The sequence below is a fragment of the Solanum verrucosum genome, unplaced genomic scaffold, assembly GCF_900185275.1.
Source record: "Solanum verrucosum unplaced genomic scaffold, falcon-dt-bn FXZP01000102.1, whole genome shotgun sequence".
Lineage (NCBI taxonomy): Eukaryota > Viridiplantae > Streptophyta > Magnoliopsida > Solanales > Solanaceae > Solanum > Solanum verrucosum.
Window position 1 is genome coordinate 3,135,285 of NW_026019930.1, and position 14,967 is coordinate 3,150,251.

At 36.1% G+C, this 14,967-nt stretch overlaps 3 protein-coding genes across 4 annotated transcripts; all 3 read right to left on the bottom strand.

Moving 5' to 3' along the window:
• Positions 1 to 77: 77 nt before the first annotated feature.
• On the bottom strand, positions 78 to 3,186 carry LOC125828571 (calnexin homolog 1-like). The gene is made up of 6 exons (XM_049507883.1): positions 3,041 to 3,186; positions 2,852 to 2,921; positions 712 to 1,835; positions 543 to 614; positions 342 to 461; positions 78 to 215 (listed from the first exon to the last, which is right to left on the bottom strand). The coding sequence occupies exons 1-6, from the start codon at positions 3,131 to 3,133 to the stop codon at positions 78 to 80; spliced, it is 1,617 nt and encodes a 538-aa protein (XP_049363840.1). The 5' UTR covers positions 3,134 to 3,186.
• Positions 3,187 to 5,247: 2,061 nt separating this feature from the next.
• Positions 5,248 to 6,067, bottom strand: LOC125828891 (40S ribosomal protein S27-1-like). The gene is made up of 4 exons (XM_049508208.1): positions 5,997 to 6,067; positions 5,798 to 5,908; positions 5,664 to 5,692; positions 5,248 to 5,575 (listed from the first exon to the last, which is right to left on the bottom strand). Exons 1-4 carry the CDS (start codon positions 5,997 to 5,999, stop codon positions 5,431 to 5,433), a joined length of 288 nt encoding a protein of 95 aa, XP_049364165.1. The 5' UTR covers positions 6,000 to 6,067; the 3' UTR covers positions 5,248 to 5,430.
• Positions 6,068 to 7,776: 1,709 nt separating this feature from the next.
• LOC125828621 (calcium-dependent mitochondrial ATP-magnesium/phosphate carrier protein 2-like) lies at positions 7,777 to 14,103 on the bottom strand. 2 transcript variants are annotated; one of them, XM_049507940.1, is made up of 4 exons: positions 13,509 to 14,103; positions 8,652 to 9,440; positions 8,465 to 8,555; positions 7,777 to 8,330 (listed from the first exon to the last, which is right to left on the bottom strand). In XM_049507940.1, the coding sequence occupies exons 1-4, from the start codon at positions 13,951 to 13,953 to the stop codon at positions 8,153 to 8,155; spliced, it is 1,503 nt and encodes a 500-aa protein (XP_049363897.1). In that variant the 5' UTR covers positions 13,954 to 14,103; the 3' UTR covers positions 7,777 to 8,152. The 2 variants fall into 2 exon arrangements, with proteins under 2 accessions (XP_049363897.1, XP_049363904.1); XM_049507947.1 differs by having other exon boundaries at positions 8,652 to 9,454; positions 13,509 to 13,710.
• Between the last annotated feature and the right edge of the window lie 864 nt (positions 14,104 to 14,967).

Below are 14,967 nucleotides of genomic sequence, written 5' to 3' on the forward strand. Positions count from 1 at the left end.
GAAACAAAACAAGAGCATGACACCTAACTCAAGTATCTAAGTCCTTCTAGCAGGCACAAGTTTCTGTTTCAGAATCTCTAATTTTCACGCCTAGTCCTCCTACGAGGAGCAGCGGCGTCCTCATTCTGGTCTTCTTTCTTCTCCGTGGCTCCTTCCTTGTTTGAAGTTGATGCCTCGGCACCATCACTTTTCTTAGCCTTTCCAGTAGCTTTTGCCTGCACAAGCAAGAAGTGGTTATTTTAACAAACATACATACCCAACAGACATGAAACAAGTTTCATTCGTTTCCTATTTCCTTGTGTGTGCCTGGTTTGGGGGGCTGAGGCAGAGTTCAGACTTACAGGTTGCTGCTGTGTACCACCAAAGATGAGCTTCAAGAAAACTGTGAAAATGATAATTATGATTGAAATGACAGCACCAACTGTGAGATTGGGCTGTTTCTCAGCCTTCTCAAGAAGATCCTACAAGACAAGTCTATGTATTAGTCACACATACAAAAATGAAACAACATGCAACGTCAGAACACCAGGTCATTCACTCACCAATACTTTGGACTTGTGTTCGCCCAAGAAGGGAATGTCAGCCACCTTGTAGAGGAGATCAAGTACCATTTTCTGCCAAGTGTTCCAAATATATCTCAGATCAAGTGATGGAATGAAAAGAAAAATCAAGAACAATGGGATGTATCTTGAAGAAAGTGTAAACAATTACCTGGAATCCTTTGAGCCCACCAGTGCTTGCTGCTTCCTCTGCCTTTTGTTTCTCTTTCTCTGTGTCAAACTTGGGCTTCCATGCAGTCATCCTGTACGATTCTGCAACTTTCTCATCACTTGTTATCATGATATTGTCAAATAATATACCATCTTGCATTGTCCAGATTTCAATGCCAATTGCTGCAATAGGCTCGAAATTGGGCCTGTCGAGTTTGAAGTAGTTGGGATTTGGAATATCTCTTGGCTTCCAAACACCCTTGTAATTGGGATTCTCAATCAGTGGAGCATGCCATTTTCCATTGTATGCTGGATTTCTCTTCATTGGTCTTGTCCACTCCCCACACCCAGGGACTAATTCACACTTTGGATTGTCAATTTTGGGAGCCTCCCATTCACCATCTTCATCGTCAACCCAATCTTCAGGCTTTGTTGCCTCAGGATCATCGATCTCTTCAGGCTCGTCATCCAACCATCCCTCAGGCTTCTCAGCATCCTCATCTTCAATTTCCATTGGTGCATCCTCATCCCAATCATCTGGTTTCTTAGCATCTGGATCTGGAATTTTTTCCCTCTCATCCCAGTCCTCAGGCTTCTTATCATCTGGGTCTGGAATGGTCTCTGCTGGAATAAGAGGTGGCTCGATATCATAATCTGAGAGTAAGTCAGCCTTCTTCTTCTGTTCCCCGTCAACTAAGATTAACAACTCATTGTTGGGTTTCAACACCGCAGTGTAAACATGGGTTAGTTTGTCAGAAGGTACAGATGGTGGAAACTTAAGGTGGTGCTCAATGTACTCCCCGCTCTTAGGATTCTTATGCTTCAAGATGAAATGTATCTTGTCTGTGGCTCCACATCTATCTGGTCCAAACATTATAGTATACGGAGACTCATTGCTGAATTCCTTGGGAATCCACCCTGCCTCCTGGGGGCGGAGGTATTTAAGATAAGCACCACCACATTCAAGTCCTTCCTGGAGGCGAACTTCATATTGAAGAACCATAGTTCCATCATTGAGGCTGACAACAGTGTCAAGCTCCTTGACAATAGCATATTTCTTTGCCTTCTCACTCACAAGAAGCCCATGGTCATCATGTCCCTCACTCTTGGCATGTTTCCACACACCTGAGACACAATTTGAACTCCATATGAACACTTGAAACTTTAACAATCAAAGATCGACTCAGCATTGTAGAAATAAAGACATTGCACAATGTTATAAGGCACGCTCGAGGGTGAGAAATTTATTATGAATCAAAGATTGAGTTAGCATTATAGACATAAAGATATCGCACAAATATCTAAGACAGGCTAATATGACACATAAGCAAGGAATTCTATATGCTTCGAAACAAATGGATTTTGAGCCATATCTGTCACTGGGAACAGAGTTCTGCAGCATAAACATAAAGTATTTCAACTCCAGGTTCATAATTTGGTGGGGTGGCAAATATACAGTACACCTTTGAAAAATTAATGGATTTGAATAATGGTATATATTCAATGGACTACACTGAGCATTTTTATCACCTTCTTTACCTTGATTATGTAGGTATAGACAGATGCTGTCACAAGCAACATAATAAAGATATTAAATTGAAGATCCCTCCTTCCTTTTTTTAGTTGTATAAGCATTGAACACATTAATCAGCATAACTCTTTAAGTTTCTATTTGATATTTTGGCTTTTTCTTCACTACCTCCACCCTCAGTCAAGGCTAATAATAATGCATTATCCATAGAGTTGCTGTTTAATTTCCATACAAATTAATGAATGATGACATGAATCTGAAAGATATTCGCGGATCATAGTAGGAACAACTAGCATATACCAATACAGTATAAGAATTAACCGTCAAAGAGAAGATCATAAAACAGATGAAGTGAACCTCGTCACCCTCATTCATCCGCCCAAATTCAAAATTCTAACTACAATTTTAAAGAAAAGAGAACACCAATTGATCTCATTTTATGTTGCATTCTGGATGACTGCTTCTTTTATATACACTTCCCTAATCATCGAAAACTCAACATCCAAATTTTAAACTTCGGTGTAATTTTTCTAAACAAATCAACTTTTCAAGTATTATGATCTGTCAAATTCCAACGGAATACTTATAACAGATCCAGAGAAACACTTACCATTAAACTCCTCTTTCTCCGACACAATCCAACGCCCATCAAATGCCTCATCGAACGACTCGTAAAATTTCTACAATCAAACAACAAATTCTCAGCCAACGCATCACATGCACCATTAACATGATCCAGTAGACACACTATTGCGATAACAAACACGATCACAAATGCAATTAGAGATATACATCTTACCACATCCGAAGAAGCGCAGAGTTGAGAGACGAAGCAACCGGCCAATAATAACAATGCAAATTGCGTCCACATCCTCCGATTCCGCTCTTCCATAACCAAATATGGAATACTCACTGAAGAAAAAAAAATAGCAGAGATCTGAATAGGTATAGAAGAAGAAGAGAAAACAGAGTGAAATTTGCGGGGAGGAGAAATTCAGAGTATAAATAAATGTGGCGACCAGTTCGGGCAGTTCATACCTCGTGAAGTGGACCAATGAATATATGACACGTTGGTTGCCGCGACTTCAACGAACACCCGCAGGGGAAGTTGGATCTACGACTGGGATAGTTTTGTGTACACTTCAATTTGGTGGCTCTAATTTTTTTTCATTATTTCATCAACTATATAATGTTTTATTTTATATTGTTACGTAATTTCATCGAAAGTTTATGTCATGATATTCAGAAACCACACATATCATTTTATGGTTTATCCATCAATTTGGTTCGAATTTCATCTTATACAGTCATAAAATACCTTATTAGATATGCAAACTTTTCTAATACTCAACTTTTAGTTTTCAAATCCAAATAATTCATTTGATAGTTGCTAACTGGCTATGGAGCTCCATAAGATTCTTCCAACTTTTGAGGGTTCAAAGTGTTGGGTAAAAGAAGTGGACAGTGCAAACTGCTTGCAATCTATAAAGAGAAAAGCATTTGGACATGATTTCAAGTGGTGATTTGAAATCAATGATTTAACATCATGCTGATTTAGAAATTGAATCTTTAGTTGGACGTAAAAATGAATTTTTTAAGTTGTATTTTTTTAATAAACATAAAAGTTCATGTGATAATTATTAAATTATTATACAATCTTATCATATGAGTAAATTATCATTCATAAACAAGGTATCAAAATATTCTAAAACGTCATATCCGTAAATTGCATATTTTGATGTTTCTTTTATGAATAAATGTTTGTGATCATTTGTTATTACAAACTCTCTAATACACATAATTTTACAAAGATCAAATAGTCAGCAATAGTACTAATTAGTTATTCTTCAATATAATCTTTTCAAACGATACGAACAATTCTTTTGCAAACTTTGAAATCCTACCTTTTAGAAAATTTGAAATTCAAAATCGTGATTTAAATTAAAGCTTAAATTTTAAGCAGAATTGATAAGCAAAACCTTATGCAAACACCTACTTATATTAATAAAAATAAAATACTCTACTTTTGTGAAGGCTGCTAAGTGCTAACTTGCTACAACTGTTTTCCCCTCTAACATTTTCCACACTTTAATTGTATTCTTTAACTTGCACCTTTTGAGAAGGCACATTCCATTTCTCTCCACTTGTCAGCTAACTTTAGCCCCCCAAATTCCAAATGGTATTTTCTTTAATCTTTTGCTTTTTCTCCACATGGAGAGTGGATAGATTTCCTTGTCTTTAAGTAAATAAAATCTCAAAAATATGTGTTTGAAAGAGATGACACACATTTGTTTCATGTGGTAGATAAACAGGAGGACCTAATATATATAAACATAATAATTCTAGGAGAGTGACCCTTCTAGAATTGTCATTTCTCTACCATGGTGAGGAAGTATTGGGTTCCACAACTCCACTATCCATACATATAGTCTTCTTGAGCCCAAAAGAAACCATCATCTCAAACTAAGACACAACAAAGATGTGGAGAAAGAAGAGAAAGAAGAATATGACAAAATCAAGGATGACAATGAAAACAAGTACCCCTTTAATGCATCTAATCTAAGTGGATGTCAAGGACTCACAGGCAAGTCATTGTGGCAAAGGGAAGGTTATGCCTTTCTTCCAGATCTTTTTTTTTTCTTTGTTGTGTTTTGGGTTAATGTTTTTCATATACATTCAAATGTTCGGCTGACTTTGAAGCTTCACTTGAAGTTTCACTGTATATGTAATGTATGCTTGTTTTGGGTTGAAGTTCCTCTTAATACAGTGATTCTTGTTACCTTATCGTGTCGATGTATCCTGATTCCTGTCATCCTGTTCTCCCCAATTCCACTACTTTCTTGGCACACTTTAGTCTTCACCAGTAAACAAGTTATAAAGAAACGTGTTTGAATCATAACAGAGAGACTCAAAGCATGTATACACAATGGAACTAAGAGCCATTTATTTCAACAAAATCAGAATAAGATGCAGTTCTAGCATTAAACATCAAAACCAACACATGAATGAGCAAACATGGAGTAGAAGATTAATTACTTCAAAATGTGTCAAGACTAACAAGATGGACAATATTATAGTCAGAATGCCATTAAAAAAAGTACCGAGCAAAGAAAAAGTTCTCTTGTCCAACTCATTCGTTAAAAACCTAGTTTAAAATATATCATAGCTGAAAAGCACCTCTAGCAAGTATCAACCCAAGACCATCATATCCTTCTCTTTAACCCTAAAAGAGCATCCTTCAGTAAGTTTTGCGCGGCCACCAGTTGGCTGGCATAGCACTTGCTGGCAATTGGGGCATGTAACCACGGTTTGTGAGTGGCTGAAAATTGTTGTTCTGTAAGAATAAGATAAAATTATTAGTACATAAGTAGTAACACGCTTGTAAAAACGAGGATATTAACCACTAATTTTCAGTTACTTACATTTGGAAGCAGCCTTGACATTTGACATCCTGCGACAGTATATATACGTTAAACAAGAGCAAGGCAAGGAATCATATAATGTAAATACATATATCAAAGGAAATCTAAAATATCAGTGATTGATAGTAGATTACCAGAAAAGTAGAATTAGGTGATTGGACCAAACGCTTAAGCTTGTGATTTTGCTTCTCAAGCTCAGCAGGAGGGTGAAGCAAGTCCGTGTCATTTGAAATCTTTGGAATACCCTGATAAAGCCACAGGAAAAGAACATGAAACCACAATTGCCAACTAACCCAACGTCAAAATCTTGAAGAATTTCAAGTGGTCACTCACCATATTGTCTTGAAGCTTTTGTACGATCACAGATGTTGCAAGTTGCTGTCAATCAAATGAAAGCAGAAACTAAGAAAATTAAGAGATCGTACCAAAACATTCATAAAAGAAATTGCAGTAGGTAATAGAGGGGGGCCAAGATCAGCAAGTCATGTCTTCGAGAAACAAACCCAATTAAAAGACATAGCACATTCATCAATAAAATCAGCTATGAATCTTTTACATCAATTTACCTATATTCTAGCCCATTCCATGATAAAATGGAACCCCCTTGCCCTTAGTTGCACACACTCTGCACTTTGATGCAGCACCCTTGTTGGATTCATCAAAAATACACTACTTTGGCGAATCCACAAAAAATACACTATTTTGGCAAATCCAACACGCACCCATTGGCATTTGCCTTCCCCTAATCCTAAAACTATGAATTCTTCAGATCTCATTATGGATATATAACCCTTCTGGTATGAATAGTTCATCCCTATAGGCATGCATACTCAATTGTCAACGTAAGGCATGCCCAAGTGAGTACATGTACCAACAGATTCAGTCCTCATAGGCTTACAAGACGTATAAAAATAAAAGCTGAAACTTATTTTGCCTAATTCTGCACAATAATGTAGTTAATGACCAAGGTTTCAATACTCATTTTTCTTTCCCCTCAAACAACAATTTATCACAAACATGGGGATCTTTCTAAGATACAAACATAGACTGGCTCCCCAAAAATATTGCATTATAAATGTATTCTGCTTACACATTTACATAAATTTTAAACCTAGGGATCAATGACCAATACACTGATAGATTAAACAAACAAACAACAACATACCCACCCAGTGTAATCCTTATACACAATCGGCTCAAATATACATATAGATTCATATTTTCTAATAATCACGCATGCAAGTACAAGATAAAAAGAATACAATTCTAAGAGATGATCAGAAAACGAGAGTTACCTCCAATAAAAAAACCCTAAGCTCTGTTCCTTCTTTGCCTCTGTGAGGTAGAATAGGCTAAATTTATACTACTAGCTTTCACCTATTGGGCCTCTAAAGAAAGTCTGAAAAATTTTCGGCCCAATAATAATAAATATAGTAAGTAAATCTTCTCAATTAATTTATTTATTTTAGTGAGTAAAGTAAAATAAGCAAAACAAACTCCTGTAACGTATGCAACTCTTGTCCAATCCAAACTGCAAGAAAATATACCCCAGCACGATGAATCATTATTATTTTTATTAATTTGGAGAAAAAAAAGTATTTTAGTTTTTTGCAAAAAAAATGAAAAAGTATTTGAGTAGCTTTTCGCTATTTTGTAAAACTAGAAACTTCACTATAAAGTTTTTAATTGAGAGACTGTTCATAAAGATTAAAAACCTCTCATAAAATGCATGTTCGTAATTCATCAGATAAAACATGTCCCAAAAGAAAAAGGTTCCGTCTTTAATTTATCTGCAGTTGCACTTGAGCCGAGGGCTTTTCGGAAACTACATCTCTACCGCCATGAAGTAATGGTAAGGTCTGTGTGCAATCTATCCTCTCTAAACCGTGAATCACACAATTTGTTGTTTCTTTAATTTACCAGCACTAATGCGTTGATTAACACGTGTTTGTAGAACTAGAATATTATTTTAAGTCTTAGGATCATATTAAATAGATGATTGTACAACTTACTTTACACTTATAGAGCATTAGAGGTTAGTTTTTCTTGACTTACAATTACCATTATTATTACAATTGTTTTATTTGTGCATAAAGTAAGTGCAGAGAACATAAAAGAGTTGAATCTCACTTGCATATAATCCATATAGCAAAAACCTTAAAGGTCTGCACCTCACTGTATTCATTTAACATTTACTTGGCAAAAAGTGTAGAATGGATATTCCTATAACTCAGACATACATTGTAAAAGAGGACTATTCTCAGTTGCCAACGTAGTCATTTGTCAGTTGAATCTACAAGAGAAAACTCTATAACTACAACCCCCGCCGATATCGAATGGGGAGTCAAAAATCAGGTGTATGATTTTGATAATCATATCACCAATGAGCTAAATTTATCTTATTTAATGTCACATTATCATCATCATCATCTTCATCAGCATCAGCATCAGCAGTTTGAACCTTAAATCTGTTGCTGACTCTATGTCAGCTAATCAAGATCTAGACTCTTTTTCATTGATTCGTATACAAGATAGGTTATGCTTGCTGCTGGCACAACTTTTAAAAGATTTGGAAAAAGTCCTTTGTAGAATCCCCTGAAGCCTTCACGCTGAACTGTTTTTCGGAACACATCAGCCATACCTTTGTATGCAGAATCAGCTTGCATTCTAGAAAGAATACAATTTAGAGTTAAAAAAAAAGGGCACGTCACTTGATAAACCAGAAAGCTACACCATCCAAATAAATAGAAGGGGAAGAAAATGGCAATTGTTTGGATCCAAGAATCAAACTGCAGGTTTACCTGGTCCGAATAACCTGTAAAGGATAAACACATGTCGCTCCCAGGGCTCCTGAAATTGTCCCACACCCCAGTTGCACGAGAGGGCCGGCTTCTGCATTACATGCACAATTCGTAGGAAATTAGTTTTCATTGTCTTGGAGAAAATAGGTAGTACTAACAGTTGAGAAGGCACAAGTTAAAGCGGTACCACTATCATGAAGAATGTAAACCTTTGACAAATCCTTTAAAGTTTCATATGCTGCTAAATCAATGCCTGCATAAGGGATGATTCCAAGTAGAGATGGTACCAATCCTCTATAAAATGCCCGAGGTCCCTCTTGTATAAAAATATCTTTTGATAGTTTTCGCAGACTAGGAACGCTTCCACTCTCACATGAATGAGTCTGTAACCGAGTTTTAACAAGATCCATGGGATAGATAGCAGTTTGTGCTATTGCACCTGCCATTCCACCAGCCACAAGACGCCCAGAAGTTCCTATGTCTCTCTGGTCTTCAACACCCCTGGCACGACCAATAGCATTTTTCAAGGTTTCATATGCGTAAAACTTAATTGCACTTTCTGGTGCAACCTTCAACACATTTAACCCATTGCCACGGAAAAACCCCAATAGACCACCTTCCTTCCATATGCTTTTGACTGCAGGACCAATTGAAGCATGAGTTGTTTGCACTTGTAAAATGACCTTAAGGCGATCAAGAGGTGCTGTGGCAGTACGAGAAGCAGCTCCTGCAACTCCCCCTGCAATCAGGTATTTGGATGCATGAACATGCTTACTGATGCCTTCCGGAATGACTGTCTGCTCCCCAATATCTACAAGACATACCCTCTCCAAGTATTGGTAAATATTCTCAATGGTGGCCTCATGAGGATAGAGTAGAAGAAAATCCCTCCATTCCTCAAAAGTGATAATTCCATTATTATCCTTGTCCACGTGTTCCACAAACCGTGCGAGTTCATCATCATCTAATTCTATTCCTGCAAGAAAGAAACTGCCCTAGCTTATAAGAGGAAGACAACTAAAAAACATGGAAATGAGCATGGAAAACTCCTCTAGCCAGAAACAAAATAGATTCCAAGAGAAGAGAATCATAAAGGAAATCATTGAGTGATAACAGAGGAGAAATTAGTATGTAGCTAATAAATGGATAATCCAATTTGAATTTGTTATGCAAATTCATTAATGGGCCATCGTTTTGGCACCTTTATTTAGTAAGCATGAAATTGAAAAAAAGTACTTTTCCTGCAGACAGAGAAAAATGGACCAGGAGAGCAAGGGAACTTAATACTGATGGGCAAGCCAAAATAGACTGAAAAGCCCTAAAATTTTGTGTCAACAATTTACCAAAGGCAACGAGTAGAGCAACCATGCTCTAGGAAAGAACAAATAATTATTTTCCAAGTGCCCATATTTAGATTCTAGAAAAGAATAAAATTAATTAAAGCACAAAGTATCAACAGTGTCACGCACATAGCTAATTATCATATGAAGCAACATTACTGAATCTGTAGCATAAGGGAAAACGAAAAAAAAAAAAAAAATGGACAAAAAGAAAAAAAAAAATTACGACGGGAAAACACCATCTGAAGGACTTAGTTGTCAGGCACCTTACCCTATTTCTTGCATGAGAAATCTCTCAATTTCCCACAATTAATAGGGAAGCTCATACGTGGTGGTAATAGTGAAGGTACATACAACCCAATTCATACTGTACAATTCGAACATAAGCCCTGTTTGCATTGAATTTTTTTTAGGTCAGCTTGTTTTTTTGAATAAGAGGTCAGCTTGTTTGGTTAAGAAATAATCTTAGGTTTTTAAAACAACCCAAAAAGCTTTTCAACAAACAAAATTAACCAAGTAAATTTTCATTATTTTCAAAAAACAACTGAAGTATAGATGTAGGCACAACAACCAGTTGGAAATAAGTTTCAATCTTTATTGGTATGCTGACAGTAGTCCCATATTTATCAAATGTCAGTTTGTTTAGAGATTTGTGAGTCAGTTCGGAATAAGCATGAGAGTAAAAGAATCTCGAGTATATGAGAACAGAGACAAATTATTAAGTTTTTTTTTTTGGATGAAGCAAGTGAGATTTCATTAAGGCATCCAGTAGATGCAAAGATACAAAAGGGGGATCTGTCAGCTCAGTAAGAACAAATAACTTATAGAGCTAAGAGCTGACAAAGTCCAGGTAGTGATCTAAGATATTTACAGGGGAAAAGTTGGCCCAACTAAAAAGGTTAACCAAACAACTAGCCTTAAGCTTACAATTGGAGTCAAAACTCCATCGAAATATCTCCTGTTTCTTTCATTCCAAATAACCCAAAAAATACAAGCTGGGGTCATGATCCAGATTTTTCTGATGGATTTTCTAACTTCCATAGAGCTCCAACTAGTGTAGGCATCTCTGATATTGAAGGGCATGGACCAACTTATACCAAAAAGCGCTAGGAACATGCTCCAAAAGTGTTAAAGTTAAACTGACTCAAAAGAAGCAGAATTGATATGGAAAAGGGTAGTCCTGTTGTTTTGCTCATATTTACGGAAAAAACACACAATCCATACACAATTGGTTTCCCTAACGCTTACAGAATTGCTTCAAAACACCAACTCTTGACCTGATTATGCTGGACCCCAGCTTGATTACATAACGGTAAACTCAAACTCAGCTAAATGTAATTCTTAGTCTAGAGCAGAGAGAAAGAAAGAGTTAACTAATTTCAATGTAAAGGACAGTTCTCCTCAACTATGAGTAACTTGTAGAGAACATCATGGCCATCTTAAGCATCCTATAGCTACAAGAATATGAATTCTAGCATCATATCATCATCAACCAGCCAACTTATTAACCACATAATTTAGCTCAGTATAAGCCTTGACAATCTACTCTGCATATTTCTAAATCAAAGAATTGAAGAAGTCCCGTGAGAAATAGTCTAAGAATTAAAATTAAGAACTAGAAAAATTATATATCACAGGCACCAGAAAAGAAAGTGCAAAAGCATCTTCAAAATCAGACTAAAAGTGGGGAAACCGTACTAGCTAAATTGAAGACAAACCAAAAACCATCTGAGCTTAGAGAAGTGGCACCTCAGTGCATCAAAATACTACTACTACTACTATTATTGCGAACAGCTAAACATTAACATCTTGCTCATTAAAGCAAGAATTGAACAACTAAAATAGCATAATGCACCAACATGATTATCAAAGTAACAAGTCAGCTAAGCGGGACTACTTATCCCACGACATTTCCTATCTACTGAATAAATGACTAGTGGAGATCCAGGACAAAGGAGAATAGATTGAGGTGGCCTCTGATAGCAACCATGCACTGAGACAAAGTGCAAAGATGGTGCATGGAAACAACAGAGGGGAACAACTCTCCTATGCATTGTGTGGTCCTTATGGAAGTAATAAACCAGGAGATACTATGAGGGGAAATAACTTGTTGATTGTTGGAGAGATTTTAAAGCATAGTTGCTTGAAGCCTTAAAACAGCTTCTTACATAGGTGATATAAATGACTTAGTGAATTTTATTAATTTGTAAGACTCCATATACATGTAACTTTGTAAAACTGTGGTAGCACACTTCTGGAACCTTTATACTATTGAGATTGAAGTCCTCTATTCATCAAATACAAATAATAAACAGAGAAAGGCCAACCCAGACCAGTAGATCAGTGCTCTATCATTTTATTCAAAAAGAAAAAATTCTAAAGATTGATTTTGTATCAACCAATCACTACTTTTCTAAAGCAAATTCAGCAAAATGCCAACCACAATCTCCAAAGCTCTAGAACATAACAACAACAACATGCCCAGTGAAATCCCACAAGTGGGGTCCGGGGGAAGGTGGTGTGTACGTAGACTAACCCTACCTTATGAAGGCAGAGCTCCTCGACAAAAATACTTGAATATCCAGATCATGGAAAATTCATCAGATGGGGAGCTTATTAAGAAAATAACTAAATTCTGAGATTCAAGTTTATCATGAACATTTTACTTTCCATTCCTCAACAACTGGCACGTAAGGATTGAAGCATCTGAGTGTTATTGATAAGTACAAGCACAGAATAGATACATATATATTATATCTACACATATGGGTATAATACCTAACATCATTATTCATACTTATGGACAACTCTTCATGTAAAGTCACTGTTCATAGTATCTGTTCTGAAAATTTGAGATAAAAGTATGAGGTGGAGTTGTGGACGGGAAAAATAAAACCCCTGTACGCCTAACCATGAGTGAGGTTATGATGGATAGAAGATGATGAGATCCCTATACATCCATATGATGACTAGTGATATCTTCTCAACGAGTGAGCAATATACAGTGGTGTAAGAACAACCACTGGGAGACAAGTTCAGATGTTCCACAAAGATTGCGCAGAAAATACCGAGAACAAGCTTCTTAGCAGAAAAGTTAAGTACTACAATAAAAGAAAGTTCCAGAGAGCAGTAAGGTGAAAGGAAGTTTGATGCATCAGGTACAGGAGGAAAGTTTCCTCTTTTGGGTGGTAAATCTCTCGAGGGCTTTGTGATATTTGAAACTACCTAGTGCATAATTCTCTAACACAGTAATGTTGGTGCAACAAGTGCAAAGCTCAGAAGGATTTTCCACGTTATATCTGGGTTTCATTCATTTGTTTATACTAATGAAGTAACTGTGGTTATTCTTCCAGTGTGTTTCATTCCACAGCTCCCAACAGAGCATACATTAAACACAAACTTCCAACTAAGTCCAGTTTGGCAACTGATCCCTTAACCTCAATTTGAATAGCAGATCCATTTAAGGTTCAAACTTTCAAATATGTATCTGAACAAATAATCAGGACTTATCAAACTAGTTCTGGGACCTCAACGGTGCAAATTTTCAATAAGATAGATTCCTTTTATGAACCACAATAGACAGTTGTATTGTACATCCAAACCACTTACTCCCCCAGTGATCAAAAGGTCAATATCATACTTAACCATTAATCTAGGAACCAGGAAGGTAAAGCATTTTAAGAGAATGAATAACAGTAAAGTACCAGCATTTACAAGGGCATCCCATAGTTCCTCTGGCAAGATGCATCCACTATGCTCCACGTCAATAGCCTGAAAAATCCTATACAGCTCCATCTCCTTATCATCCATGTATTTCCTAAACTCCTGATAATCAACCCTTCCATCCTTATTAGCATCACAACCATTCAACAATTCCTTAGCAAACTTATACTCCGCTGGAATTTGCATAGCAGACAAACCCTTTTCAATTTTCGCATAATCCAAGTACCCCGCATTGTCAGAATCAAAAAAACTAAACAGGCTTCTGATTCTCGACTCCCTCTCTTCCTTGGTCTCACCTAAAGCTGATAGCACATGGTCCAACGAAACCGGGCCGGCCTTCTTCACCGGGTTACAACATCCGGACCGGTCCTTTGTTGCCATTGCTGGAAAATTCACATGCTCTACTGCCTCTCCAGCCACTGACATGCCAGAAAATTGATTTTTCCGATTTTTTCACAGCATAGGCAAAACGATTGAATTTTTTTTAATGGATCTTTTCTTCACAGATCTAACGCTACTTTGAACAGAAGGTACCTTACAGTGGAGGAAAAAGAAGAAATTATTAGATTTGTTATTGGAAGAGGGGAGAAGAAGAAGAGAATATTTGTGGAGGATCTTCTTTGAGAGTGACCCGATGAATAGACCCGGTTTTATTCGGGTCAAAATTCGAAGTTTCTGAATTTAAGGTCGTTTATTACGTGACTAATTTAAGATCAAGACTAAACACTATTATTACATTGATTTTTTATCAACAATAATAATAACATACTTAGTATAATATCACAAACAAGGATAGATCCTCGATTTAAGTATAAGTATTAAATTTGTTTTTATTAAGTTAAAGCAAAAAAATCAAATATTTAATTTACACTAAAGCTGAAATGGGTCAATTAATAGTAACTGAAAAGTTTCTTGCTTTAATAATATTCCGAAGTGCGAGGAAGGTAATCTTGATGATGTTTTTCTTTTCGAAACAATGATGATTAACAAGTTTGTTTGGCTTTCGAAATTTTTACCATAAAATAATTAGGAGTAAAGTTGATTGATTATAAGTTTGTATTATCTTCGTTTCTATAAACTTGTCAAATATTTTTTAATTTAATTTTTTTTATTTTTATTTTTGATAAATCAAAAATAATTATTTTCGATAAATCAAAAATAATTATTTTCTTATTATACCTTCAATTTATTAATATCATGGAAATTAAGTTAATGTCTTTGAAATATGTAGTGAATAAATATATTTGAGACCTATGAATTAAAATATGATAAACTTACTATAACAATTATTATTTTCTTAATAGATATATCGAATTAAAATTTGACAAGTAGAAAAAAACGGAGGGAGTAAGCAAGAGTGGTAGCTTTATTTTCCACAAAAAGAGAAGATCAATAGGAAAAAGGTGAAAGGCCCAATTTTGGTTTCGTGAATAAAACGCA

Coding starts and splice junctions, on each gene's coding strand:
- LOC125828571 (XM_049507883.1), bottom strand. CDS start 3,133: ATGGAAGAGCGGAATCGGAGGATGTGGACGCAATTTGCATTGTTATTA. Junction 1,836..2,851: donor GGAGAAAGAGGAGTTTAATG/GTAAGTGTTTCT, acceptor ATTGTGTCTCAG/GTGTGTGGAAACATGCCAAG. Junction 462..542: donor AACACAAGTCCAAAGTATTG/GTGAGTGAATGA, acceptor CTTGTCTTGTAG/GATCTTCTTGAGAAGGCTGA.
- LOC125828891 (XM_049508208.1), bottom strand. Junction 5,693..5,797: donor CACCTAATTCTACTTTTCTG/GTAATCTACTAT, acceptor ATACTGTCGCAG/GATGTCAAATGTCAAGGCTG. Junction 5,576..5,663: donor TGTCAAGGCTGCTTCCAAAT/GTAAGTAACTGA, acceptor TTATTCTTACAG/AACAACAATTTTCAGCCACT.
- LOC125828621 (XM_049507940.1), bottom strand. CDS start 13,953: ATGTCAGTGGCTGGAGAGGCAGTAGAGCATGTGAATTTTCCAGCAATG. Junction 9,441..13,508: donor GGATGCCCTTGTAAATGCTG/GTACTTTACTGT, acceptor TCTTTCTTGCAG/GAATAGAATTAGATGATGAT. Junction 8,556..8,651: donor TTACATTCTTCATGATAGTG/GTACCGCTTTAA, acceptor CATGTAATGCAG/AAGCCGGCCCTCTCGTGCAA.